General features: G+C 50.3%; 4 protein-coding genes across 14 annotated transcripts; 3 read left to right on the top strand and 1 right to left on the bottom strand.

Annotated features, from left to right (window-relative positions):
* The first annotated feature begins 1,993 nt into the window (after positions 1-1,993).
* On the top strand, positions 1,994-6,497 carry RAB13 (RAB13, member RAS oncogene family). Its single transcript, XM_059072477.2, has 8 exons — positions 1,994-2,252; positions 3,923-3,983; positions 4,829-4,889; positions 5,129-5,206; positions 5,312-5,401; positions 5,524-5,589; positions 5,694-5,747; positions 5,932-6,497. Exons 1-8 carry the CDS (start codon positions 2,129-2,131, stop codon positions 6,007-6,009), a joined length of 612 nt encoding a protein of 203 aa, XP_058928460.1. The 5' UTR covers positions 1,994-2,128; the 3' UTR covers positions 6,010-6,497.
* Positions 6,498-7,646: 1,149 nt separating this feature from the next.
* On the top strand, positions 7,647-12,443 carry JTB (jumping translocation breakpoint). 2 transcript variants are annotated; one of them, XM_059072516.2, is made up of 7 exons: positions 7,647-7,795; positions 8,211-8,361; positions 9,857-10,538; positions 10,720-10,757; positions 10,962-11,044; positions 11,502-11,581; positions 12,124-12,443. In XM_059072516.2, the coding sequence occupies exons 3-7, from the start codon at positions 10,456-10,458 to the stop codon at positions 12,278-12,280; spliced, it is 441 nt and encodes a 146-aa protein (XP_058928499.1). In that variant the 5' UTR covers positions 7,647-7,795; positions 8,211-8,361; positions 9,857-10,455; the 3' UTR covers positions 12,281-12,443. The 2 variants fall into 2 exon arrangements, with proteins under 2 accessions (XP_058928499.1, XP_066892868.1); XM_067036767.1 differs by lacking the exons at positions 7,647-7,795; positions 10,720-10,757; positions 10,962-11,044; positions 11,502-11,581; positions 12,124-12,443 and having other exon boundaries at positions 8,115-8,361; positions 9,787-10,398.
* On the bottom strand, positions 11,841-17,764 carry CREB3L4 (cAMP responsive element binding protein 3 like 4). Of its 9 annotated transcripts, none has more exons than XM_067036751.1 (10): positions 17,219-17,407; positions 16,905-17,082; positions 16,414-16,660; positions 16,148-16,269; positions 14,098-14,190; positions 13,858-13,964; positions 13,675-13,743; positions 13,482-13,566; positions 13,192-13,288; positions 11,841-13,062 (listed from the first exon to the last, which is right to left on the bottom strand). In XM_067036751.1, the coding sequence occupies exons 2-10, from the start codon at positions 17,076-17,078 to the stop codon at positions 12,869-12,871; spliced, it is 1,188 nt and encodes a 395-aa protein (XP_066892852.1). In that variant the 5' UTR covers positions 17,079-17,082; positions 17,219-17,407; the 3' UTR covers positions 11,841-12,868. The 9 variants fall into 9 exon arrangements, with proteins under 9 accessions (XP_066892852.1, XP_058928303.1, XP_066892826.1 ...); XM_059072320.2 differs by lacking the exon at positions 17,219-17,407 and adding an exon at positions 17,506-17,742 and having other exon boundaries at positions 12,586-13,062; XM_067036725.1 differs by having other exon boundaries at positions 12,586-13,062; positions 17,291-17,385.
* Positions 17,765-22,735: 4,971 nt separating this feature from the next.
* Positions 22,736-26,868, top strand: SLC39A1 (solute carrier family 39 member 1). Of its 2 annotated transcripts, none has more exons than XM_067036692.1 (4): positions 22,736-22,841; positions 23,568-23,786; positions 23,946-24,076; positions 25,229-26,868. In XM_067036692.1, the coding sequence occupies exons 2-4, from the start codon at positions 23,600-23,602 to the stop codon at positions 25,883-25,885; spliced, it is 975 nt and encodes a 324-aa protein (XP_066892793.1). In that variant the 5' UTR covers positions 22,736-22,841; positions 23,568-23,599; the 3' UTR covers positions 25,886-26,868. The 2 variants fall into 2 exon arrangements, with proteins under 2 accessions (XP_066892793.1, XP_066892786.1); XM_067036685.1 differs by having other exon boundaries at positions 22,838-23,302.
* Positions 26,869-26,906: the final 38 nt, after the last annotated feature.

Below are 26,906 nucleotides of genomic sequence, written 5' to 3'. Positions count from 1 at the left end.
ATACTCCCACTGTGGCCAATTTCAGACTATCAATGTGATATCATTAAGCACGGATTTGGAAAGAGAGAAGCACAATCTGTTCTCATGAGCCAGTAAGGATTGGTTCCAGCACACTACTGATGGGTGAGAAAAACCTCTGAGAAAGTGACATTTAAGCTGAAATCTGAAAGACAAGGAATCAACCAAGCAGCAGTTTGGGGGAATAGAATTCTAGGCTGAGGGAAGAGTTTGTGAATATAAAACCAGAGACCGAATGAGCCTGCCAAAATTGAGGGGGGTGGGAAGGCATTGTTGCAGAAGCTCTGAGAGCTAGGGGGAGAGTACTATGGAGATGAGGCTCCAGTGAAAGCAGGTATACAGAAGCATAAGTACAATTTAGAGAGGTGAAAAAGAATAATATATTGCTGGGGATGAAGAGTCCAGATCCAGACAAAATAAAATGAAATGAAAAAGAATTGATGGATTTTTATCACAACAATCCATGAACATTGAAGAATAATTTAAAGGACTGGAGAGAGATGGTTTGGCCAGTGAGAAGTAGAGGACACTCAAGGTTTGTAATACAGCTGGAAGACATAATGGCTGGTGAGATAAAGGACAAAAGGGGATTGAATAGTTGTGTTTGTGAAAGGACAAACATTAGCACACAAGGTGACGAGGATAAGTGAAGTGACAAAAGATGCCTTCTCACAACCAGTACACTATCCTTATACAAGGACTATTCTACTGACCTCCTATTAGAAAAGCAGATATTTTGAGTAATTTTTTCCAAAGGCAAAGATAAATTTGTTTCTTTATAGCTGTGTTCTCCATATTTCAGCTTCCTGGTTGCCAAGGCTACACATTCACAGTCTGTTCAGTGGGGTGTCAGGAGTACCGACAGGGCTGTGTTAAAAGATCCAGATCTCATGAAAAGAACGAGACCAGACATTTGTAGTCTCAATCTCTGTCTTCCTGAGCTGGCTTCTCAGAGAATTCACACAGAGGGTCCCAGAAGAAAGACTGTTCTAAATGAAGCTCCAGAATGTATCTACGTGAAGTCTGCATGTGTGCGTGTGGGCGCGCGCCGGCGTGCGCCTTGGGATGTGTGTGTGTGTGCGCGCGCGCGCGCGCGCTGATTCTATAGTGTAACTAACTACTTTTAATTTTCATTCTTTTCCACCAGGGGGCAGACTGACTCAACGAATAGCCACCAACTCCAGGCATCCCGCTTTTTTCAAAAGGAATTGGGATTCTAAAACTAAGGGCTTGTAACGCTAACACCAGAATTCTAGAACTGCCCCAGAAGGATTCTATTTTCCCTGAGTCGCCCCTCCAAAAATCAGTCCCCAATTTTTGGCAACTACCAGTGCTGTCCTGGCCTTCACCCTTATTCCCCCAAACTTCCCTTTCCCTTAATTCCTCTAAAATTCCTCTTCCCCTGGTCATTTTGATTAAACTTCTACTTCACATCACCCCAGCGTCTCTGGCTTCAGACTGGAAGAGTGAAGTCAAAAGAGGGGGGACGGGGGCTTCCCTGATGGCGCAGTGGTTAAGAATCCACCTGCCAGTGAAGGGGACACTGGTTCGAACCCTGGTCCAGGAGATCCCACATGCCGTAGAGCAACTAAGCCCGTGTGCCATAACTACTGAGCCTGCGTGCCACAACTACGGAAGCCCGCGCGCCTAGAGCCTGTAACAAGAGAAGCCACCGCAATGAGAAGCCCGCGCACTGCAACGAAGAGTAGCCCCCGCTCGCCTCAACTAGAGAAAGCCCGCGGGCAGCAACAAAGACCCAACACGGCCAAAAATAAAATAAATAAATAATTTATTTTTAGAAAAAAGGGGACGATAGTAAGTAAGCAAAAAGCTATGGGAAATGGGTAGGGAGACAAGCCAGTGTTGGCTGGGAAGGGAAAGCCCAGAGAGCCGAAGTCCGGGTTGGCCTCCTTGGCCACCAGAAAGGGGTGGGCGGGCAGGGGGTGGGGCCCAGAGCAGTGCCGCCTATCCTTTTTCCCGGAGCCTGGGCGGAGAGGGAGGAAAACTTCCTGGCCTGGGCTCCGGGGCCGCTCTGTTTGCCAACCCTCCGATCCCGCCTCCCAGTGCACGGCGCTTCCCCACCCCTCTCCCGGCACCCCCAGTGTCCGCCATGGCCAAAGCCTACGACCACCTCTTCAAGTTGCTGCTGATCGGGGACTCAGGGGTGGGCAAGACTTGTCTGATCATTCGCTTTGCAGAGGACAACTTCAACAACACTTACATCTCCACCATCGGTGAGCCCACTGGCCATACCCTAGATCCCCGACTCCCCTATGCCCTCATCCTCAGACCCTTGGATTACTTGTGGCCCAATTTTAAGTCGCCTTAGAGTCAGGCTTCTGAACTCCAGTCCCTCAACCCCATCTCAGACCCATCCCCCTTATATGTCTCCGGATAGTACCCAAACCTCTAACCTCTCTGAGACCTCCAGGTTACTCCTCAGTTGTGCCAGCCCCTTATTTTCTTGGTACCACCTGTTTCCCTTGTCTCCCCAAAACCACATGAACCCTTCTCTATTTCCCCCTCAGCTCCACTTCCCCCACCCCCATTCACCTAGAACTCTTGATCCACTCTCCACATTTCCTGTATCCCCTCTCCCTGAACATCTGTCTCCCAATTCTGCCAGCCTCTTTCTGTCCCACTGAGTTTGCATGCTCTCCCATTGCATTCCCACCTTACCATCTACTTTGCAGTCTCCCTGCCCCTCAACTTAACAGGGGTTGGGGAAGATGGAACAGAGTGGCTGGGTGTGCTGGAGAGTGGCCCAAGGACTGTGATCAGGAATATGCAGTCAGCCTGGTGAGGAAGCCAGAGTGAGGGGACTTTTGGGGTCTCTGAGTCAGCCTGGTGACTCAACCTCCTCAGGCTTGGGGGAGGTGCACAAGTTTCCACTAAGAACGTTGTCTTCCCTCCTCCCCTCTCATCATTCTTTTTTTAAAAAAAATTATTTATTTAATTTATTTATTTTTGGCTGTGTTGGGTCTTCGTTGCTGCACACGGCCTTTCTTTCTCTAGTTGCGGCGAGCGGGGGCTACTCTTCCTTGAGGTGCACAGGCTTCTCACTGCAGTGGCTTCTCCTGTTGCAGAGCATGGGCTCTAGGTGCGCAGACTTCAGTAGTTGTGGCAAGTGGGCTCTAGAGCGCAGGCTCAGTAGTTGCGGTGCATGGGCTTTGTTGCTCCACGGCATGTGGGATCTTCCCCGGCCAGGGCTTGAACCCATGTCCCCTGCATTGGCAGGTGGATTCTTAACCACTGCGCCACCAAGAAGCCCCCCCACCCTCATCATTTTTAATCCCCTCTGGCCTGGGAAATAAGACAAGGAGAGTATCAAGACATTCTGGTTAGAAGGAAGAGAGAAAAATGCTCCTCTCTCCTTATTCAGTCTTGGGGGAATCTTGTTTAGCCTCAAAATTTCTTGTTTCCAAGCCTGGCCTACTAGTTAATTCACATAGACTGTCATCAGTTACCTTTTCCTTGCTCTTTACCCTGTAGGGCCAGGAGGGTAGGTGGGAGAACCGAGAGTAGAGGGTTCTAAGAAAACAGAAGGAAAAAGGAATCTGAAAGTAATATTTTGGGGGAGACAGATTGAATTGACAGAGTTGTCAGCTGGCATGGCTAAGCAGACCCAATAAGTGCCTTAGAGGCCTTAAGCCTCCTTGCAGAATTTTCATCACCTTCTCCTCCACAAAGCCCATAAAATCTAAGTAAAAACAATATGCTTGCTATACAAATGCAGCTTTGAGAAAATCCCCCTAGTTTTACACTTCCTACAAGATTGCTTCCCAAGTGCCTGCCCTGCAGAATTTCTGGCACTGACACTGCTCCATTCCTGTCCCTCTCACCACACACTTTTACATGCATGTATATACATGTCTCAATTTCAGTGTACACTCTCCACCTCTAGGAATTGATTTCAAGATCCGCACTGTGGATATAGAGGGGAAAAAGATCAAACTGCAAGTCTGGTGAGTGAACCCCTCAGGACTCCTAAGCCAGACTTCCTCATTTACCTCCTATAGGTGTTTCTCTTCTTTTTAGCTTCATTTCTCTCCCTTTCCCAATGCTCCTTCCAGTACATTTTCTAATTCATTTGTCACCTCATTCAGATGTCCTTTCATCTCTCTTCCTGCTTACTCAACTATTTTCAGCTTTTTTGTAATTCTCTTGCCTCTCCTGGACCTGGAACATCCTCTGAACTTGTCAGCTGTCTAGCTAGATCAATTGTCTGTTGAACTATAATGTGGAAACAGGCTCTAAACAGTTAAATAGCAAATAGCAGAATTAAGACTTGACTCTCAGTCTAGTGGAGAGGCCATAAAGCCAAGTGTAGAGGTTTGACCTGACTGCCCTGAGGAAGCTGGAGATCCTAAGGGTGTCAAGTGGTAAAAGGCTTAATGGAGGCATTATGATACAACAGATAAGAGGAGAATGTGGTTCAATCCTGGTTCTGGTACAGAATGACCTTCATCAGTTATTTGGCCTCTCTAAATCTGTTTCCTCATTTGTAAAATAGAGACAATAAAACATGTCTCACAAGGATAGAGTGAAGATTACATAAAATGACACAAATAAAATGATATATACACAGTGCTTGGCACAGAGTAAACAATGAATAAAACAGAAAGACCTGTTTCTTAGGCCTTTACCATCAGTATCAGCTCAACTCTCCTTTATCCCTTTCTTCCTTTACTGTTTCCTGATTCTGTTCCTTTCAGTTGCAAAAGCTAAATTCTTAGGGGGTGGGGGTGGGATTCTCTCTTTGGAGATCTCTTCCCTGTATTCCACCCCATGAAATATTCCACCTCTTCAGGGACACAGCTGGCCAAGAGCGATTCAAGACGATAACTACTGCCTATTACCGTGGAGCCATGGTATGAAGTGTGGTTCTGGACGAGGGATGAGGCATGAGGCACTAGAATGTATGAATATAGAGGGACAGGAGTTGGGGCAGAGAAAAATGGGGAGGGGCACAGTATGGGTTGCAGAGGGCCCCATGTGGCCTAGTGATTAGACTTGTGGATAGAATTTGCAGGGTCACTTAGAGGGCAGTAGGAAGCCTAAACAGGGGAATATGGTACAAGGCTCCATTGTGAACTCTGCCATTCCCCAGGGTATTATCCTAGTATATGACATCACAGATGAGAAATCCTTCGAGAATATTCAGAACTGGATGAAGAGCATCAAAGAGGTGAGGACCCTCCCAGAGAGACAGGGGAATTGGGTCGAACCTGGAGGATGAAGGAGACTATGAAAATGAGCAGGACCCAACTTTTACTCTTACCTTTTGTCCCAGAATGCCTCGGCTGGGGTAGAGCGCCTCTTACTGGGAAACAAGTGTGATATGGAGGCCAAGAGGAAGGTCCAGAAGGAGCAGGCCGATAAGGTAAGAGCAGGCTGGGCAATGTTCTAGAACTGGGCCAGGAGGGCCAAGATGAGGCCAGATTGCAGGGACTTGGCTGCTGTCCTTCATCCAACTCTCTTTTTACCACTTCACACTCCATGCAGTTGGCCCGGGAGCACGGAATCCGATTTTTCGAGACAAGTGCTAAATCCAGCATGAATGTGGATGAGGTGAGACACACCCCATCCTTCATCCCTCAAAGAGATGAAGTATTGGAAGATAGACTTATCCTCCCCTCCAACCTGTTCTGACCACTCTCTACTTTCCCCATTAGGCTTTCAGTTCACTGGCCCGGGACATTTTGCTCAAGTCAGGAGGCCGGAGATCAGTGAGTTGGTTCTGCTAGGCTAAGTACAACTGTGCATGTGAGTGTGTGTGCGTGTGCGTGTGTGTGCATGCGCACATTGGGAGTAAAAACTGACGAGGAGAGCAGTGCTAAGACTGCCCATGAGGGTGACCCCAGACCCCAGCTAGCCATTCTCACCGTGACCCCTGTACCCTTCTCCCTCTAGGGAAACAGCAACAAGCCCCCCAGCACTGACCTGAAAACTTGTGACAAGAAGAACACCAACAAGTGCTCCCTGGGCTGAGGACTCCCCTTCTGCCTCTCCGCCCTAAGCCTGGAGGCTGAACCTGAGGGAGGCAGGGCTGAGGGACTGGGCAGGGGAGAAGTAGCACGTGGGGCTTGGAGGGATAGAGATGGGTAGATGGTGGAAGAATGGGGAGAATATGGAGAAGAAAAAAAGGAAGGAGCGAGGAGGAAAGAGGAAAAGAAAGAAGTAGACTAGAGAGGGAAGGAGAGGCAAGAAGAAGGGAAAGAATTGAGAAAGTGAAAGAAGGTGAAAAGGAGGTAGGAAGAGAGGGAGGAGGAAAGGAAGGATAGATGGCCCTAAGCCTCAGACCTTCTCTGGGTTTCCAGGGCAAATATAAATGTAAATAAATAATTGATTTATTCTGTTACTGGAGCAGGCTTTAGGGTCCTGTGAGAGGCTGGCTCAGCACCACCGTCTGAAGGTTTGGTCCTATCCTGTCACTCTGCATGGTCTTTCTCAGTATTAAAGGCCACCATTTGCACAAATGTCCCTGGTTTGGGTAACTTTCATCATTGTCAGAATTGGTCTCTACTCATAAACCTAATTCTTGTCTCTCTGAGGTGGTTGGTCTGCTTGAATCTGGCTGAGTTCCTGTAATGCCTAATCCTACAGCTCTCCCTTCCCCAGCTGTTTAATTGATGAGGGAAACAAGGAGCAGAGTTTCTTTGAAACTGAAGGTCTGGACATCCTCTTTCCAGCATGGGATTTAGAGGATCCTTTGTGCAGAGTCTTGTCCAGGAGATTCTAAAAGAGCAGGACTCTTTCTTGGGCCTCCCCAGAGGAGTGACAGCCCTAGCCTCAGGGAAATAGCAGAACCAGTATTTTTTGTTTTTTGGTTTTTTTTTTTTGCGGTACGCATGCCTCTCACTGTTGTGGGCTCTCCCGTTGGGGAGCACAGGCTCTGGATGCACAGGCCCAGCGGCCATGGCTCACGGGCCCAGCCGCTCCGCGGCATGTGGGATCCTCCCGGACTGGGGCACGAACCCATGTCGCCTGCATTGGCAGGCAGACTCTCAACCACTGCGCCACCAGGGAAGACCAGAACCAGTATTTTTTATCCAGTTATTTCTGCTAGCATCTTTGATTCTGCCAGGAATCCCTTTAAGTAACTAGTAAGCATTATTATCTGCTTTTATAGGTGAGGAAAATGAGACACAGAAGAGGTTCATTTAGTCATAAATATTTATTGAGCATCTACTATGTGCCAAGCACAATGGTCAAGTTAATATAACCTCTGGGTGGTACTTACTAGAAAAGGGATTAGTAAAATTTAACAAAAACTGCCTGTAACTACTGAATAACAAAGAAGCAAAACTATTGGCATGCAAAAGAACCATGAGAAAGAAACTTAGACTTGGGACTTCCCTGGTGGTACAGTGGTTAAGACTCCCACTCCCATTGGTACCACTCCCAATGCAGGGGGCACATGTTTGATCCCCGGTCAGGGAACTAACATCCTGCATGCTGCATGGTGTGGCCAAAAAAAACCCCGAAACCTTAGACTTGAGTTCCCTTAAGTATACGTAGACCCCTTTCACTCTTACACAGTGTTTTTTTTGTGTGTGTGTGTGGTACGCGGGCCTCTCACTGCTGGGGCCTCTCATTGCTGTGGCCTCTCCCGTTGCGGAGCACAGGCTCTGGATGCGCACGCTCAGCGGCCATGGCTCACGGGCCCAGATGCTCCACGGCATGTGGGATCTTCCCAGACCGGGGCACGAACCCGTGTCCCCTGCATCGGCAGGCAGACTCTCAACCACTGCGCCACCAGGGAAGCCCTTACATGGTATTTTTAAACAGCAAAATTATCTCACAGACTTGATCTTTTATCAGGATAATGAAAATGTCAGATTTGGTTTAGACAAAGTACCATTAGAAGTTTTATTCATGGATATGATGTTCAAGGCATTTAAGAAATCCCCAAGCCTGCAGTGTGGAAGTGGATGGCATAACCCTGGAGCTATCAGCAAAGCCTTTTTATGTGCTGCTGTTTCTGCTGGTAAAAGACAACACTCAGAAAAAAGTCTGATAGTGCCAGGAAAAGGACTCAGAAAATAATTTGATAAATGTATTATGTATCCAAGCTTCGATGGGGTGATGATCCTTATCCGTGGCTTATATGTGTGAGCTCTGTAGTCAACTGCTCAGCTAGTTTAATTTGCTCAAGAGATGAGGAGAGACTTGCATTTTGTGAATCCCAGGAAGAAGACTGACCGACATCTTGTCATACTCCAGAGCAGATATTTTAAAATCCAGTTTCAGCATGGAGACCCTATTCAGTTGCTTGGTGCGGCTATTGAAAGTGAGATCTTACAAAATCTTCCAGCTTGTCATGAGGCACAGTGGGACGGGGTAAGGAGTAACAGAATACTGTATTTCAGCCAAAACTTTTATTATGGCTAAAAAATACTGGGAAAAAAACCCATATCCTACTTTCTATAACATACAACTATTGACATATACAGACAAATAATAACTTAAGGGAACAAATAGTTACAAGCAAAATTAAAGCTCAGCCCTCACCAGGTGGTTGTTGTTTTTTCAACCCCCGCCCAGTGATCTTTCCAGTCTGTTAGTTCTTGCTCTTGAGCAGCCAGATTTCAGTCTGCTGGGAAGAGAGAATTTATGGGATGTAGCACCTGATACACTGTTGATCTCCAAAAGTGCACTAGCTCTTAGGGCTGTGGGGGGAGGGGAGTAGCTGTGATCTTTAGGCTAGAAAGACTTCCTGAGGGAGAAGAGTGTGGAGCAGAGTTAACAAGAAAGCATGGGGATAAGTGCTTTGATTTTAAGAGGTGGGATACAGATTATTAATAGTGCCTAGATTTATCTTTAGTTTATTTTAAATACCTCCTATCTACTGAGCAACTACGAAAACTAAATTCATTGTCCAGTTGTCTGAGAGGCTGCAGACATACATGTATGTAAAACTAGGAGGAAATTTCTGGCAGAATTAGGATAGTGACTAATACATTACCAGACAGTAAAGCATGAACCCAGAATGTGGGTCAAGTCGCTGCAGTTCTGGATATATGTCAAGGTTTGGCTCCATGGGGAGGGAAAGCAGGCACAAATCTGTGGCCTGGGAGTTGACCGTCTAGGCTTAGGTCGCAGCTCTCCTACTTGCTGTGTGCCCTTGGACAAGTGACACACTCTGAGCTTATTCATAAAATTGGGATAATATCAACTCTGATTCCTCAGGATTACTGAAAAGGATCAAAATGAGTTAAGCGTTGAATTCAAAAAGTACAATAGAAATGTGAGGCAATACAATTATAAGAGAATAAAGGATTTTCATACACATTTCATTTGCATCTTGCAAAAAAAAAAAAAAAACCTAGAAAATGCACATTAGCATTTCCATTTTCCACAGAACATTGACTGCCAGATACCGTCCTAAAGTCATGTAGCTAATAAGCACCCGAACCTATGAACCTAGACTCAACACTTCTTGGGTTTTCAAATCTCACGCTCTTCTGATTGCATTAAGTAGGAGCAAGGGAGAGCTGAGAAAATTTAAGATTATTCAAGACCGGTTCTGGGGAGTAACTTAGCAATTAACATGCGAGAAAGTGACATCTGAGTAGAGCTGAGTGGGAGCCCGGAGACAGGGGAAGGCTTCATTCACAGAGTCTCCGGTATTCCTGCCCCTGGAGGGAGGAGGAAGTGCAGTTTCGCTTCCATCCCTGGACCGCCAACCCAGCTTCTCCCCTTGACCATCGTTCGAGGCGGGAAGGGGGAGGGGTATCGGAAAGCCTGATGCTTAATGGTTTTTAGATTTTAAAGACGGAGGAAAGTCCTGAGAGGGCGACGTATCGTTCCTTTCTATGTCTCGCTGTTCACGTAGCCCAGAGGGGCAAAAAGGCGAAAGCCCATGGAGCATCGAGAAGGACCACAAGCCTGACAGCCGCCATCTTCTCGGTTCCGGCAAAAGACTACCAGCACCATAATGCAACGGTGCCCCGAGCCAATGGGTCGCATCTCGCTGTACAAATGCAGGGAGATGCAATTCCCAGGGAGCAGCGAGCGGAAGACTACGAGGCCCATCAGCCAAGCCACGGGCCTTTGCTTCCGATGACTGGCCTAGCTCTGGAAAGCCTGCCCGCGCCCAGGATCCTCCGCGCGCAAGATGGCCGCGCCGGGAGCGGAAGCGGAGCGGAGGAGGTGCTAGGCTCTACGCCCCCTCGGCCTTCCATGAGGACCGTACCAGTCCGAAGAAGGAAGCTCACGGTCCTACGCAACAAATGCGTATTAGCCTTTTCTCGTTGTGACCATGGGGGCGTACTGACAGAGCCTTTGATCTGATAGGCAACCCCAGCATTTCGCAGCCCTGACTTGGAACCTTCCCGAGGACTGCAGTGTAAGCGCGGTCTTTGCGTTCCGACCGAGGCACGAGGCCAGTCAGGCAGGTCCCTCTGTCCCGACAGGTGGGATACTGAGCACTCCATGCCAGCGGGCGTGGGGAGGCGTGGCCTCCCCCAGGGCCGCCACCTCTGCTGGTTGCTCTGCGCTTTCACTTTAAGGCTCTGGTAAGGAGGGGCTGAGGGCAGGGAAAAGGAGGGGACGGGAGGATCGGATCGTCCCCGCCCCGTGTGTCCCTGGACCGTGGAGGTGAGGTGGGGTGGGGTGGGGTGGGGTGGGGTGGGGCGGGAGGTTCCCTGTTTTCCGGCTTCTGACTTTTGCCCATTTCCCCCCTCTCATCTGCTTCAGCCAAGCAGAAGCTCCTGTGCGGGAGGAGAAGCTGTCAGGTGGGTGATGGTCTGGGAACCCGACGCCCCTATAGTTGTTTTGTTTTGTTTTGATCTCCTCCCATGTACCTAGAGATCAGGTGGAAAAGGACAGCACCTCGTGGAGCGAGGGCATTTAGCTGTGCTGGGAAGTTGATGGGCAGAACTTAGGGGAGAAGTATTTTCTGAACGAGGTCTGGGGCTTGCATTTCTCTCCCTCTCTAGTGAGCACCTCAAATTTGCCGTGCTGGCTGGTGGAAGAGTTTGTGGTGGCGGAAGAGTGTGCTCCATGTTCTAATTTCCAGGCTGTGAGTATCTGTTTTCTCTCCCCTTCTTCTTACATCGAATCAGACAGGGACTGTCTATCTAAGTATGCCTTTGCATTGTCTTTTCGTCTTTTTTCTTTGCAGTCTCAGTCTGAGTCCAAATCTGAACTGGTCTTCCCCCTGAAAATGTGCCCTTTTCTTTCCAAGTTAATGGCAACGTTCAGCTAATAACCGTGTTCTGTTCATTTTTAATCTAGTAGGTTCTGGAACCTGTCCTTGCCTCTCGTAGACTATTGACCCTGAAGTGTTCTTAGTAACACGTACTTCTCATCCTGTAACCACCACCTCATCACCCCCGTGAGAACTCTTCATTATAGTTCTCTGTTGCCTACGAGCTCTGAGCCGTAGCACTTGGACACCTGCCCATTCTGAATGGCAGCCTTCCTGTTTCTCCTGCTGCCCCTTCCTAACAAGTGCTTTGGTCCTTTCCTCCTGGCAGAAAACCACCCCCGAGTGTGGTTCCACAGGGTATGTGGAGAAAATCACATGCAGCTCATCTAAGAGGAGCGAGTTCAAAAGGCAAGTGGTTTCTCTTCTTGAATCCTCCTAGATCACCTCCTTTGCTCCTATGACTTTAAGTAGATAGTCCTGCCTCTTCCTCTTTGTATGGAGGTAGCATGGCATATTGGAAAGGGGAGGGGATTTGGAGGCAAATTACTTGAACCCAAGTCCTAGCTCTACTCCTCAGCACTATATTATTGGCCATATTTTCTCATCAGTAAAACTGGTTAATACCAGCTCTGCTTATCTCACCAGAAAATAAATTAAATATTTGAATGGGATTAATGTAAACACTTTATTTTTATTTTTGGCCGCCCCATGCGGCATGCTGGATCTTAGTTCCCCAACCAGGGATCGAACCTGTGCCCCCTGTAGTGGAAGCACGGAGTCTTAACCGCTGGACCATCAGGGAAGTCCCTGTACTGTCAACACTTTAGAAGGCTGACGCTGGTTTCCTCTTTTCTCCTCAGATATATCTTGGTGAGGATGAAACAGGAGGGAGATTAGAGGGAGAGGCAGTCTGGCCTTCCCTGGGGATAACTGTTTCTTCTTGCCCTCAGCTGCCGCTCAGCTCTGATGGAACAACACTTATTCTGGAAATTCGAAGGGACTGTCATAGGTGTGGCCTTGGTCTTTGCTTGCCTTGTCATTGTTCGTCAGCGACAACTGGACAGAAAGGCGCTGGAAAAGGTCCGGAAGCAAATTGAGTCCATATAGCTACCTCCTCCCCTTTCATCTGGGTCTTAGAGACCCTACCTCAGAGAGAAAGTGGAACGAACTGACTCGTGCCCCTGGTTCTCTGGAACCTTGTGGTGGCACCCCCTTTCTCCCATCTTCTTCGTCTAAATCATTAATGAGCAGAATAAAAAGAGTAAAATCATTTCCTCCCCTAGTGTAATTTGGTTTGGGGCAGGAAGTCATGGGGGTAGAGAGGGAAAGGGGGTGGCAACTTTAGACCCCAGTTTACCAGGTACCTATCTTCCCCCCTCTTCTACTATTACTTAAAACTGTCAGGATACAATCGTAGCAAAAAAAAAAAAATTTATTTCTCAGCCAAAATATCAGTTTCCCCTCAACCCTATCCCCAAAGAAGAAATAAAATCACAGATACATGACAGAAGTATTTGAGGTGCCCCCTGACATAGGCAGACTGAGCCATGGAGTACAGACATCTAGGGCATCCTGATGTGATTCTGACCTCTGAGGCCAAAGAGCCCTGAGTGGGAACCCCAGGAGGAAGCAGAACCACAGCGGGGCCCTGGATTCCTTATTGTGATTGGGAAGCGGGCCAGGAAGTGTTACAGCTCACATCTCATCTGCATGCAACACAGTTCTGATGTGCCTGCTGGGGCCTGCCCTCCCTCCTGTCTTCTCAAGCAGTGTCCTTGTTGAGCCATTTACACCCTTGGCCCCAGGTGGCCCCTCCAATCTGGACTCTACCGCTGGATTCTCCAGATTTTCTGTCATGTCCTTGTGAGTCAGGATGTTTCTGGAAATCACTGTGGGGTGAAGGAAAAAGGGCAGTAGAATAGTGCTCCCTTGGTTGGGGATCCTAGACAGAACAGGACCTCCCTCCCACTTCTTGACTACTCTGGAAAACAGAGTCCTTTCCTACCCTTGCCTCTCACCTCCGTGAGGCTGGTAATCCTCAGGCCCAGCTTCTGGTAAGCCCTGAAAGGGGCTGAAACTGGGCAGGATGATGAGAGCCAAGGAGAAAAGAAGGATCTGGGAAGAAGCAAGAGGACATTTGGGCTGTGGGGACAATAAGGGAAGGGAGCAGAGGGCAGAGTGACTAGGGGGCAGTTGGGGTCATCAGGGTTGGGAAGATAGGTCTAGCTACGGAGTGGGGGCATCAGGATGGCAACCTGGCAGAAGATGGAGGAGGTGGCAGGGGAGATGGGAAATAGATTAATGGTACCAGAACACAAGTGCTAGTCTGGGCAGCTTTGTTGGAGGTTTGAACAATAAGCATCTGCAGCTGGCGGAGCTGAGTCACCAGGGAGCTGGGAAACGAGGAATGAAGAGTTAGATCTCCTGGGAACCAGGGCCCAAGACTTGTATCCCTGTGTGCTGCACCCTTACCCCAATACACACACTATATTTTCACTCACATGTTGTGCCTCTCCAGCTCCTGGACTTTTTTCTGTAGTTCCTGATTCTGTGCAGAACAGGCAGCCACCCTAGGAAGGGTGGAAAGGTAGGATAAGGCTCTGTAATCATGAGTCCCTGACCTTGCCTGCCTTGGTGAGGAAGGGGGCCCAGTCGTGAATCCAGAAATGTGAGTCCAAACATACCTGCTCTCTAGTCCATCGATGTACTCTTTCTTCCGCCGCCGACTGTCCTGAGCTGACTGCTTGTTACGGATTTTCCTCCTGACCTTCTTGAGGACCCTCTCCTCTGCCTGGGGGCCCAGGGTGTGTCAGTCCTGGGCCCTTAACCTCCCCCAACTCCTCAACTTTTCCCCTGCTATCCTGGCTCCTCAGAGGCCATGGTAGGGCCGCTGGGTTACGATACCCTTTGGGGAATTATGTTACCTTGGTGAGGGGCAGGTGAGGGGGTAGGGACACCCCTTCCTGTCCCAGCAGACGCTTCTCCTCTTCTGTCAGGAACAAGGTTTGACAGGGCAGCTGGTGGGGGACGAGAGAAGATGAGAATGGAAAGAGGGTCATCCCATTTTCAGTATGCATGCTGTTCCCTTTGCATGCCTCCTGGAGAGTTTCCTATTTGCACTGAGGAATAACAAGCTGTAAAATGAGATGAGAGGCAGGGACCTTAATGCAGACTGTTGATTAAACCACAGGGACTTCCTGAGGCTGACAAGGAAGAAAGGTGGTTTTGTCATATTTTTGCCCACAGACTTAAGACCTTGGCAATCACAGCAAGTTAGGAAGGGGCTATTCTGGTCCACATTTCCGCAGATCTTGTGGGTATTGGAAGAGGATGTGGAGTAGCTCACTAAGGTAGGGTTTGCTTGATCTTACAGCAGGCAAATGATTCATTGTCAGCCATTAACTTCAGCTTGGCAGAGTGTTACCATTACCTGCCAACCACAAGGAGATCCCTGGGGCGATGGCCCATCCTCCCCTAGGGGCTGAGCCCTACCTTTCAGACTGAAGTTCTGTCCCCTCAAAGAATTCCCCAAAGGCAACCAGACTGAACAGCTTCTCATAACAAAGTATGTGGGGAACATAGACAGGTGTCTGTTTAATGTGAGCCCATCAACTGAGTAACTTGCTTTTCTAACTAATACTTCTTTTTGAAAGATTTATGCTTCACTTTGTGACTCAAGAGGAATTTGCTTTGGCCTGTTGATGGTCTTTGGCTTTTAGCTAAACCACTACTATCTCTGCCTTATTCTGATGTTCCCTTCTTGCCCCTGTGACTATTTGGTGAATCATTAGAGGGGTGTCCTTCCCAATCCACCTCATCAAAATCTCTAAAAATGAGGTCTAGAGGTATTTTTTATTTATGTATGTATGTATTTTTGGCTGTGCCTGCGGCTTGTGGGATCTTAGTTGCTGACCAGGGATGGAACCCGTGCCCCCTGCAGTGGAAGTGCAGTCCTAACCGCTGGACTGCCAGGGAATTCCCCTAGAGGGTTTTATTTTAAAAACAAAACAGGGGGCTTCCCTGGTGGCACAGTGGTTGAGAGTCCGCCTGCCGATGCAGGGGACACGGGTTCATGCCCCGGTCCGGGAAGGTCCCACATGCCACGGAGCAGCTGGGCCCGTGAGCCATGGCCGCTGAGCCTGCGCGTCCGGAGCCTGTGCTCCACAAAGGGAGAGGCCACAGCAGTGAGAGGCCCGCGTACCACACACACACACAAAAAACCAAACTGGGACTTCCCTGGTGGTCCAGAACAAACTCCCCAGTGTTTCTGATGCACACTCAAATTTAGATGCCTCAGACTTTTTAAGATTCCTCAGCACAAGATTCTAAGATGCTTGGCTTGGCTTCTGGTCTCAGCTTCAACCACAGATTTGCAGGGAGGCTAGAACCTATTCCCTGCCTTTTGCACACAAGGAGTTCTTTTCAGGATAAAGGGAGGAACAGTGACCTGGGCAAGACCCCCTCCTCATCCCCACTGCAGGAACCAGCCCAGCTAGCCTTGGGAAGGTATGTGATGTGTTACTCCCCTACACTGTAACCATGGGCAGTGGGTGCCTGGGGAACCATTGTTCCAGTAAAAAACGTAGTTGCAGTAGCTTCTACATTCTGTGCCCAGTAACCAGTTGGATTCCCAGGTGGCCTGTCACATTTCCACATCCTGACCCAAAGCTGAGACGATGGCCCTAGCTGAGCAGACAATGCTCGTGGGCCCGGGCTTTCTCCTAAGCCCTGTCCCTGGATTCCCTCAGCCCACCCTCTCCTTAACTGAGGCATCACCCCCTTAGCCCCAAGGGATTCTGTCTCTCTTGTCTTTTCCTGCTCTTAAAGTTGCCCACATCTCCCTGGCACTCAGGCCTGATGCCACAAAATTTAGGGCAAAGACAGTGTTCAGCATCAGTTTTCCCCTCCCTCATCCCCTTCTCCCCAGTTCTGTGTATCAGGGAGTACTGAACACAGCTGACCCCCAGGACTCACCAGGGCTGCAGGAGGCACTGAGTTTACAGTGCCTGCTCTGGGCAGGATGTGGGCATGAGCATCGGGAGGCGGCTCACTGACCACACAGGCATCGGGCACCATAAATGGTGGGCTCCACTGATCTGAGGGAAACATAGGTGGCTGGGAGAAAGGAGGTGGATGGCCGCAGGCCCTGGGTAATGGCACAGGTTGGGGAAACTCCCTTAACCCCAGGGTTAGGGCTGGACCTGAAGGGCCGTTGTCTGCTTCCCACAAGGAACACTGACCTATTTGGATGGAGATGAGCCCTACAGCTGGCCCAGCTTCCCCCTGCATCCTCTCCAGGGTCCCTGCCTCATAGACAACCTCATAGAGGGCAGGGGAACTGGGTGGCTTGGGGGCAGGGGGACTGTCTGGATGGCGAGGATCCTCAGAGATTCCACTGTCACTGCCAGGAGATGCTTCTGAGCAGTACACTTCATTAGGATCAATGAAAAGTTTCAGGAAATCTTCAGGCTCACTCTCTTGAAGACCCTACAGTAGAAGAGGGTGTATATGTGTATAAGGAAGAATTCTGGAAGTCCTATCTAACGTCAAAACTAGATCCTTCATGCTTCAGTTTCAGTCCCTTCTGTCCTTGGACATGAGCATAGTTACAGCTCATGTCTATTTTAGGGGCTCTGTCTTCAGACCTTTCTCTAAGTGGAAGCTGAAGCCTCTTGGACTTTTTATTACAGAGTTGTCTCAACCCACACCCACTCCCATTCATCACACTCACACAGCCATGGCCCCCACTGGACTCCCAGCCTTGCAGCCCCTGTTCCTGTAGCCTAGTTACTGGGACCTCTGAAGGTGGACCATGGAGTCCCAGCTCCAGGAAGGATCCTGTTGAGAAGACGTCTTCTGGAGGCTCCAGCCACATTTCCAGCAGGTCAGGGGTTCTGAAATCCATGCTTCTGCGGGGAGGCATGGGGGGGAGGGGGGCAGTTGCAGAAGAAGAATGATGGCTCTCCCCCTCCCCCACCCCCCACAGTTTCTGGGCTCCTCTCCCTTTTCCATTATCCCCCTTCCTCACCTGTGCAGCCCCCTCACCTGTCACCCGGAGATCTCGCCTTCGGCCTTATCTCTCTGGTTCACACCAACAGGCACCCCCCTGGGTATTACCTGTTCCGAAGAGCCCAGCCCTGCCAAGCCAGGCTAGCCCGTTGATGGCCCCAAACACTACACCTTTTCTTTCCTCCAGGATCTCGCATCCTGGAGCTGCCTAGCCAAACCCCGCCCCCAGCCTTACACTACGTAAGTGGGTTGCACCTAGCCAGGAGCCACGATAGGGGCGCAGTTGCTGGAGCAGGGGGTTAAGAGGAGGAGCGTGCACAAACCGGTCTTAAAACAGCAGCCTGCCCTTTCTGCCTCAGTTTCTCCTAGCGATAGCAAATCTTCCTGAGGGTTTGCTGGCTCCTCAGGGAAGGATAGAGATGGCTGTGACTGGAGCACAGGACGCTTGAGTGCCTGTCCTCTGGACGTCAGTTTTACAGGCGAGAGACCACGGCGGGGTTGAAAACAAAGGAGGGAAGAGTCCATAGGATGCCGAAGACTGACAGAGGCATCCCCTCCCCCACCCCGTGGCGCTGCGCTCTTCCCACACTTGAGTCTGATTGGACGCTAAAGACATCCAGAGGTTTTGAGGGGTAGTGCATTGAGCCAATGGGATTATCGTCTCGAAGCAGGCTCCGCCGTAACTGGTTGGAATGGGCTGTCAGAGAAGGAGTGGGGCCAATGCGCTTATTTGGCTGGCGGGATTTGGTTCTGAGGGAGGGTAAGAGCCAGAAGACTTACTGTAGGGAAGGGGTGGGGTATGTGGCGGGGGGCGCCGGGGGAACTTCCGGAATGTGGGCTGAGGCTTGGTTTGGTTTCACTTGCCACGTGACTCCGATGTGTTAGGGAGTAAATAACCTGTTGACCCAAGTTATGTGCCAGCGCTTTGACTCAGCGGGCGGAAAGTCGCGCAATCGCAGGTTGTCCAAATCCGTAATCCATGCATTATGCTACTGATAAAGAACAGCAGTTATATACACACTCACAGGACTCTCTGTTAACTAACGGAGGGACAAGGGTCTAGAAAACTGCAAGAAGTTAAAAAATCATTCGGATTTGGTTTGGGAATGACTTTTTTTTTTTTTTTTAAAGATGTTGGGGTAGGAGTTTATTAATTAATTAATTAATTATTGCTGTGTCGGGTCTTCGTTCCTGTGCGAGGCTTTCTCCAGTTGTGGCGAGCGGGGGCCACTCTTCATCGCGGTGCGCGGGCCTCTCACTGTCGCGGCCTCTCTTGTTGCGGAGCACAGGCTCCAGACGCGCAGGCTCAGTAGTTGTGGTGCAGGGGCCTGGCCGCTCCGCGGCACGTGGGATCCTCCCGGACCGGGGCTCGAACCCGCGTCCCCCGCATAGGCAGGCGGACTCCCAACCGCTGCGCCACCAGGGAAGCCCCGGGAATGACTTATTTTTTGCGTATGATTACCAATGACAATATGCAATATGTGTCCTGCATTTGTATAGTTTACAAAATGTTTTTTTATAAGCATTGTTCTTCATTTAATACACAATAGTGCTGAGGTAGACAGGGCAGGTAATGTTTTACTAACTTTACCAATAAGAAGACAGACACGTGAGTAGAATGTAGTAATACCGAAACTCAGGGCATTTTGCCTTGGTCCAGAGACTGATGACCCAGGAATTCACTTTAAATAAAATAATGGATATAGGATAATACTGATATAGGTATGATTTTCATCTGTCTGCTTCCTCAGCAGTACTTCAGATAAAGGATAACTGAGTGAATAAAGCACAAAAATTGGGTTGTGGATCCAGAGTTCAAACGTATTCTTCCTGTGAAAATCTAAATGGGCTGAGGGTAAAGACAAGAACAGGATCTAATGTTTATTGAGTAACTGATATATGGTCAGGTATTTTCATGTTACTCATATAATTCTCATAACAACTCACAGCTGGCAGAGAGAAGTTAAGTAACTTTCTCAAGATTACTCTTGTTGACTGAAAAACACTGCACAACCTAAAAGTTGAGAATTTTGTTTTATTTGGCAGTCTTTCTGAGGACTTCAAGCCTGGGAGGTAGCTTCTCAGACAGCTCTGAGGGACTGCTCCAAAGAGGTAAGGGAGGAACCAGGATATACAGGAGTTTTTGCAACAAAGACCAGGTATTAGGAACATCAAAGGATTATTATTAATTAGAGAAAACCAGATATCTCAAGTTAATGAATTTAGCACTCTATGTATGGGAAAATGTAAGAGCCTGGGCTCACTGAAATTATTCCTTTGATTTGCACCTTAGCTCTCTAGGGCCAGTTTCCTGTTCTATCCCATCCCAAGTCCCTCAGGGCACACCTTTGGTTGCAGTGGCTGAGGGCTTGGCAGCAGGGCAGCCCATTCCTATCCATCCTGAGTTCTCTCTGGGCTTACCAGGCGACTGTAGTGGCTTGATGGCTGCAACATCTTTTGTTTACTCATATGGCAGGCAACATTTTTCATTCACACTTTGTAAGTAGCTGAACCAAGATTTGGATGCCTGAGCCCATATTCTTTGCACTATATGAAGCTACCTTGCTGGGGCTTTCTCAAATTTTCCCACTCTGGCTTTCCTGCTCATCTCCCCACATCTTGCTCAAGTAGTGAGGAGACAAACCAGGCTTCCTAGATTCATGCAGAGCTCTAACGAAAGCAGAGCTGTCCTTGCTGAGATCTTTCCTAGAGGAAGAAAGTTTTCAAAGGGCTTCCTGCAGGCTGCATGTGTAGAGATGATTAAGTGGAAGATATACAGTTGTCCCCGCTTATCCGTGGGGGATAGGTTCCAAGATCCCCCTCAGACACCAAAGTCCTCAAATGTTCAAGTCCCTTTAGTAAAATGATGTAGTACAGGCAGCCCTCTGTTTTCACGGTAGCAGTTCCGCACCTGTGAATAGGGAGGGCTGACTGCACTCAGCCTCTGTTAGAACTGGATGGAACCTCTGGCATCATCTGCTAGTCTAACTTCCCTCTTCCACCTGATTTATCAAGCTCCTGAAAGGGAAAATGACTTGCCTAAGATCACACATCAAATTAAGGTAGAGCTAGGACTAGAACCCAAGTGTCCTGACTCCCAGCCCATGATTCCTTGTTAATTTAGTTATTAACAGTAATCTTGAAAGCATAACTTGCGACAGACAAACCAGTGCATGTGTAATATTCCCTTGAATAATCTGGAGTTTTCCCTAATAGTAATTTTTATCTTAAAATATTTATTTATTTTGGCTGAGCTGGGTCTTAGCTGCAGCACATGGGATCTTTGCTGGGTCATGTGGGCTTATAGTTGTGGCATGTGGGCTTTTTAGTTGCGATATACGTACTTTCTTTTTTTTTTTTTTGGCTGTGTTGGGGCTTCGTTTCTGTGCGAGGGCTTTCTCTAGATGCGGAGAGTGGGGGCCACTCTTCATCGCAGTGCGTGGGCCTCTCACTGTCGCGGCCTCTCTTGTTGCGGAGTACAAGCTCAAAACGCACAGGCTCAGTAGTTGTGCCTCACGGGCCTAGTTGCTCCGCGGCATGTGGGATCTTCCCAGACCAGGGCTCAAACCCGTGTCCCCTGCATTGGCAGGCAGATTCTCAAGCACTGCGCCACCAGGGAAGCCCCGGACTTTTTCTTTCTTCTTTTTTTTTTTTAATTTGGCTGTGTCGGGTCTTAGTTGTGGCAGGTGGGATCTTTTGTTGTAGCGCACGGGCTTCTCTAGTTGCAGCGTGTGGGCTCCAGAGCGTGTGGGCTCAGCAGTTGTGGCATGTGGGCTTAGTTGCCCCGCAGCATGTGGGATCTTAGTTCCCCGACCAGGGATCGAACCTGGGCCCCCTGTATTGGGTACGTGGAGTCTTACCAACTGGACCACAAGGGAAGTCCCAGTAATTTTTATCTTTTAATGAAGAGCTTGGAACAGCAACGATACTTTCATTAAGTGACAGGACACCAATACCACATTTCACTTACATCCTAATCTTAGAATCCTGTATGATTCTTTTTTTTTTTTTTTTTTTTTTTTTTTTTTTTGCGGTACGCGGGCCTCTCACTGTTGTGGCCTCTCGCGTTGCGGAGCACAGGCTTCGGACGCGCAGGCTCAGCGGCCATGGCTCACGGGCCCAGCCGCTCCGAGGCATGTGGGATCCTCCCGGACCGGGGCACAAACCCGCGTCCCCTGCATCGGCAGGCAGACTCTCAACCACTGCACCACCAGGGAAGCCCGCCTGTATGATTCTTTTCTCCTAGACCCTTTCCACCAAGAAGTCCTGATATTCCCTTTTCTTGTTTGTTTGTGTTTTTTTTTTTTTTTTGCGGTACGCGGGCCTCTCACTGCTGTGGCCTCTCCTGTTGAGGAGCACAGGCTCCGGACATGCAGACTCAGCGGTCATGGCTCATGGGCCCAGCCGCTCCGCGGCATGCGGGATCCTCCCGGACCAGAGCACGAACCCGTGTCCCCTGCATCGGCAGGCGGACTCTCAACCATTGCGCCACCAGGGAAGCCCTTCCGTTTTCTTAAGGAAGTTGCTGGCCTGCATTTCCAGAGCCTTCTCAGAGGCATCACCTTGTCCCTTCTTTAGGTGAGACCTTTTCACATTTGCAAAAAAAAATAGACTGACCCCCCTTTATTTTCCTCCTTTGCACCCTACCCTCCCATGAGACTAGAAGAGAATTCGGATAGCACAGTGATGTGGGCCAAGAGAATCCAGGCTAAGGAAGCAGTGAAGGTCCAGAGTCGAAAATACTTTGGTTCATTCAAGGAACCGAAAACAGAAAGGAGGCCAACAGGGCTGGAGGGAGAGAAGTTGGAGAGTTCCAGATGAGATTGGAGAGAACCCTGGCCAGATGCCTTGAGGCACGGTAAGGGTGATAAGCTGGAGTGTGCCGAGAGAAGCTCCTCACTGAGTGGGGTTTCAGCAGCCTCTGAGAAGGGTCCCACCACTTTTTTACCCACTTGCAGGCAGAAGGCTGCAGGGAAGTCAGCTCCGCCCATTGGTAGTTTAAGAAGGGTTGACTTTCAAGAAATACCCTCAGTTTGCTATTCCCCTTTTCCAATTCTTCCTTGTCTTTTTTCTTCCTTGTGGGTGCTGGCGAGGGAGTCAAGCAAGGAAGTCAGTCCTAAGAAGGGAATGCTTTCCTTGGTGCCCAGGTGCACAGAAGGGGATCTTAGAATCTTCTAAGAGAGATAAGAAGACTTCGGCTCAAGACCAGGCATATATCCTCAGAGATGTGGGAGGCGGAAGACTTGGGAATGCGGGGGTTGGGTATGGAGCACCAGCCTTGACCACGGGGTTTCTAGCTTCCTCTTTTAGAATCTTCAAAGGATCGGAAGTCTTCGTTGACCGCCCACGTTCGCCGGTCAAACCTCCATCACAGCGCCCCAGGCCCTCAGCCCCTCAGCCCCTAGGTGCTCTCCGAATTCCCTTCCCTTGCCCCGCCCCGCTTGTCTTCGCCTCAGCCGGGCTCTGGCTGCTGGTGTCTGATTGCTCCTAGCTCACGTCACTCCCAGTCTGGCCCCGCCCTCTGGGCTCTGTCATTGGCCACTGGGGGGGGGTCGGTACGCCGCGGCTGCGGGAGGAGGGGTAAACGATGGGGAGGGGGCGGGAATTCCCGACTGGAGGCCGGAACTGAGCGGATGCCTTGTAGTGAGACCCTCGAGAGGTGAGTGCGGGATCCCAGAGAGCGGGATCCGGGTCGGCCGCCCAGGCTTCTCGGGGCCTACGAGCTGGAGTCCGGGCACTCACATTCTTCTTCAGCTTCCCGGCACGCTGGCGGCCTCAGACCCCGCCTCCCGGAGCCCGGACTTCCAGACACCGCCCTCAGTTGTTGGGTCAGCCCGTTCCGGGACCCCAGACGCCTAGGGCCCCTCTTTGGTCGTTTGCCCCGACATCCCAGCCTGTGGCCTGAAATGGTCGCTCTCTGCTCTCGGGGGGATGGCGCTGGGGAAATGGGAGCGGGAGAGCACCCCAGCTCTCCCTGTTCAGGTGGTCCACGAAGCTACCCATGACATCTCTCCCTGAATCCTCTTCGCTTCATCCATTCCTTCCTGGAAAGGAGGCTTGACCTCTCCTTTGCTTAGAGGACCCCAGCTCTCTAGTTTTCTGGGAGCTCCTCGTGAAAGGGTAATGAGATATCCACACAGTCCTCATGCCTCAGTTTCCCCCTTGCTAGGTCCCTGAATAAGTCACTTGAAAAAGTCACTTGAAAGGGATAAAGTCTGAGGGGAAAGAGGGATATTCCCAGTACAGGAGTGGATGAGTCACACTGGGCTAGCGAAGGTCACAGAGTGGCTGGGGTGAGGGAGCTGCATTCTGCTGACCAGGCTTCCCCTTTCCTTGGCCCCATAGTTCCCTAGTGACCACTCCCCCACTCCCCTTGTCTTTTTAGGTCTGAGAGTCATTGGAGTTACCACAGCCACCATGGGGCCCTGGGGAGAGCCAGAGCTCCTGGTGTGGCGCCCCGAGGCAGCAGCGTCGGAGCCCGCAGTGCCCATGGGACTGGAGGTGAAGTTGGGGGCCCTGGTGCTGCTGCTGGTGCTCACGCTCCTCTGCAGTCTAGTGCCCATCTGTGTGCTGCGCCGGCCCGGCGCTAGCCCTGAAGCCTCAGGTGAGCTTCTCCTTTTCCCTGCTGCCATGGATGCTTGGAGGAGGCAAGGCTCTGGGGCTGAGGAAGGTGACCTAAGAGGGGACGGCAAGAGTGACCGTTGCTTAGGTTGGTTAGTGGGGCTCATTTGCTCATTCCCTTCTATGCTCCACTCCTGCCCAGCCTCCCGCCAAAAAGCCCTGAGCCTGGTAAGCTGCTTTGCTGGTGGTGTCTTTCTGGCCACATGTCTCCTGGACCTGCTGCCTGACTACCTGGCTGCCATAGATGAGGCCCTGGCGGCCCTGCATGTGACGGTGAGCTCCGGTCATCTGCGTGTGACCCTGTGTATGTGGTGGTCAGTCACATACCTCTAGGAGCGGTGGTTTGTATGGATCTGTCCGTGTGCCACTCCACGACTGTATGGAAGGCTCTTGGCATGTGACCCCATGAGCTGTGATTTTGAGTCATAGAGTGTAACTCTTTCTGTAGGTTCTCACCCCCTCAGTCCCTATGTGACCCCTACGTACCCTTTGTGACAGTGTGAGGAACCCTATTACCAGGTGTGTGACCTGTCTGTAGGTTTCTCTAGTTTCAGCCTCCAGGAAGTTAATAGCCCTCCAAGAATCATCTTCACCCTTCACCCTTTCCTGAAGGGCTGGAGATAGAGGTCCCTACAGGCCTGGGACAGGTAGGAGGCAATTTTCAGGGACCCGGTGTTGCTGACCAAAAGGCTACATAACCCAAGGAAGTAGGATGTGGGGAAGATCAAGTCCAAGGCATAGGACAGTCTTACTGGAAAAACTGAGACAGTTGGAGGAACTGAGGAAGTAACCCTGAATGTAACTGTTTGTCTGTGACTGACTGACTTGTGTCTCTGTGTGACTGTGTGTAAGCCTGATTGTCCCTGTGACAGTATGTGGCTCTGTGTGTGAGCATTTGGGAAAGTGGGCCAATGTGTGGCCTACATGTGATACTTGGTGTCCATCTACCTCAGTGACTTTCAACTGGGGGTGGTTTTGCCCACCCCTGTCATCCTCCCATCCTCACCCCCCACCTCCCCAGGAAACATTCGGTAATGTCTGGAGACATTTTTGGTTGTCCCAACTCAGGGAGGGAGGGCTTGCTACTGGCATCTAATGGGTATAGGCTAGGGATGCTGCTAAACATCCTACAGTGCACAGGACAGCCCTCTACATCAAAGAATTATCCAATCCAAAATGTTAATAGTACTAAAGTTGAGAAACCATGATCTACATGTAACACTGGGAGTGACACCATAATCTGTATGGTTGTGTGTCATTCTGTGTCTATGGCACCAAGTGACTATATTTTTGTGTAACTGAGAGTGGCTCTGTGTGTGGGACCCCAGGTCTGTGTAACTGGAACTCCACTAAACTCTGCATCTGACTCTTCCTCCCCATTCTTGGCCTGTCTCCTGAAGTCCACACTGTCCCCTTTGCCCACAGCTCCAGTTCCCCCTACAAGAGTTCATCCTGGCCATGGGCTTCTTCCTGGTCCTGGTGATGGAGCAGATCACACTGGCTTACAAGGAACAGTTGGGGCCACCACCTCGAGAGGAGATGAGGGCTTTGCTGGGAACAGCGAATGGTGGGCTGCAGCACTGGCATGACAGACCAGAGGTCCCACAGGCAGGTGGAGCCCCGGCAGCCCCCTCAGCCCTGCGTGCCTGTGTATTGGTCTTCTCCCTGGCCCTGCATTCAGTGTTTGAGGGGCTGGCAGTGGGGCTGCAGCGAGACCGGGCTCGGGCCATGGAGTTGTGCCTGGCTTTGCTGCTCCACAAGGGTATCCTGGCAGTCAGCTTATCCCTGCGGCTGCTGCAGAGCCACCTGCGAGCACAGGTGGTGGCTGGCTGTGGGATCCTCTTCTCATGCATGACACCCCTGGGCATTGGACTGGGTGCAGCTCTGGCAGAGTCAGCAGGGCCACTGCACCAGCTGGCCCAGTCTGTGCTGGAGGGCATGGCGGCTGGCACCTTTCTCTATATCACCTTCCTAGAAATCCTGCCCCAGGAGCTGGCCACTTCTGAGCAGAGAATCCTCAAGGTCATTCTGCTCCTAGCAGGCTTTGCCCTGCTCACTGGCCTGCTCTTTATCCAAGTCTAGGGGGCTCCAAGATACACACGGGAGGTTGGGTATCATGTGCCCTTGACCTTCCTCCCCCTCTCCCAGTGTATGGGGAATAGGAAGGAGTGGGGAAGGGAGGTGTTGAGGACCAAAGAGTTCTCTGGGACGTAAGGATGGAGCCTTGGGGACTGTTTGGCCAATGAGAGGGAAGTGGGCAGACAGCCTGGCCCCCAGGCCCAAGGGACAAAAGATGGTCAAGTCACTAGAGACATGATCAAGGGACATTAGTATTGGGGAAGACACTGAGTGCTGGTATCAGGGATCAGACACTACACATAGGGACAAGCTGATAGTTGGGAGGCCAGAGGTGGGTACCCAGCTGCTGTGGGATAGAGGTATAGAGAGGGCATAGGCCCAGAGTTGGTTCTAGCCCATTTCAGCCTTCTGTCATTTGGAGTGGACCCCTCCAACTTTTCTTAGCTCCTACTTTCCTATCTATCTTCCTCTTCCCTTCTCCCAGGGGACTAGTGCCAAATGGCATCTTCCTGCCAGTTTTGATACGTTCTCTGGCTTCTCCAGTCCTGGTCACTCCTGTATTTTTAAAGTGCCAAATAAATCCCCTCCCTCTTTCTCAAAGCACAAGTGATGGCACTGAGCCCTGCCTAGCACCTCAGTGGAAGGGGTCTGCTTGCTCTTTGTTTTGGTCCCAGATTGTGGGGTGGGACAGAAATGTTTGCTGAGGTGGGGTGGGGGGGGCAGGTTGGCAGAGCTACTGTCCCCCACTACTGCTGCACCCTACGCATACTGAAAATGGACATGGTGCCCCATGCCTAGATGATAAACACTGAGATGCCAAAACTTTTTTTATACCAGAGGATCCCAAGGGGGAAGGGGAAGGCTCGCCCCCAGGGTTATTTTTTGGGGCGGGAGGGCTGTGCATAGGGCCGTATTCTCTAGAATCTATTTTACTAACTGACCTGTTTTGGGACATGTTACCCAAATAAAACAAGTTTCTACACGTCTGTACAGTATCTGATTCATTTGTCTTGGGAAAGGGGTG

The sequence above is a fragment of the Kogia breviceps genome, chromosome 1 (genome assembly GCF_026419965.1).
Source record: "Kogia breviceps isolate mKogBre1 chromosome 1, mKogBre1 haplotype 1, whole genome shotgun sequence".
Classification (NCBI taxonomy): domain Eukaryota; kingdom Metazoa; phylum Chordata; class Mammalia; order Artiodactyla; family Physeteridae; genus Kogia; species Kogia breviceps.
Note: the sequence above shows the minus strand (reverse complement) of the source record. Positions and strands in the feature narration are given on the sequence as shown.

What these genes read in the sequence shown, in the direction of transcription:
- JTB (XM_067036767.1), top strand. Translation starts at nt 8,179, where the DNA reads ATGAGGAGAGACTTGCATTTTGTGAATCCCAGGAAGAAGACTGACCGA. An exon ending in ATGAGGCACAGTGGGACGGG is followed by an intron (nt 8,362 to 9,786) that starts GTAAGGAGTAAC and finishes AATGGTTTTTAG; the next exon opens with ATTTTAAAGACGGAGGAAAG.
- CREB3L4 (XM_067036704.1), bottom strand. Translation starts at nt 17,379, where the DNA reads ATGCGAGATCCTGGAGGAAAGAAAAGGTGTAGTGTTTGGGGCCATCAA. An exon ending in CCAGTGGGGGCCATGGCTGT is followed by an intron (nt 16,661 to 16,904) that starts GTGAGTGTGATG and finishes CTTCTACTGTAG; the next exon opens with GGTCTTCAAGAGAGTGAGCC. An exon ending in CAGTGCCTCCTGCAGCCCTG is followed by an intron (nt 14,191 to 16,147) that starts GTGAGTCCTGGG and finishes GTCCCCCACCAG; the next exon opens with CTGCCCTGTCAAACCTTGTT.
- RAB13 (XM_059072477.2), top strand. Translation starts at nt 2,129, where the DNA reads ATGGCCAAAGCCTACGACCACCTCTTCAAGTTGCTGCTGATCGGGGAC. An exon ending in AAGATCAAACTGCAAGTCTG is followed by an intron (nt 3,984 to 4,828) that starts GTGAGTGAACCC and finishes CCACCTCTTCAG; the next exon opens with GGACACAGCTGGCCAAGAGC. An exon ending in AGAAGGAGCAGGCCGATAAG is followed by an intron (nt 5,402 to 5,523) that starts GTAAGAGCAGGC and finishes CACTCCATGCAG; the next exon opens with TTGGCCCGGGAGCACGGAAT.
- SLC39A1 (XM_067036692.1), top strand. Translation starts at nt 23,600, where the DNA reads ATGGGGCCCTGGGGAGAGCCAGAGCTCCTGGTGTGGCGCCCCGAGGCA. An exon ending in CGCTAGCCCTGAAGCCTCAG is followed by an intron (nt 23,787 to 23,945) that starts GTGAGCTTCTCC and finishes ACTCCTGCCCAG; the next exon opens with CCTCCCGCCAAAAAGCCCTG. An exon ending in TGGCGGCCCTGCATGTGACG is followed by an intron (nt 24,077 to 25,228) that starts GTGAGCTCCGGT and finishes CTTTGCCCACAG; the next exon opens with CTCCAGTTCCCCCTACAAGA.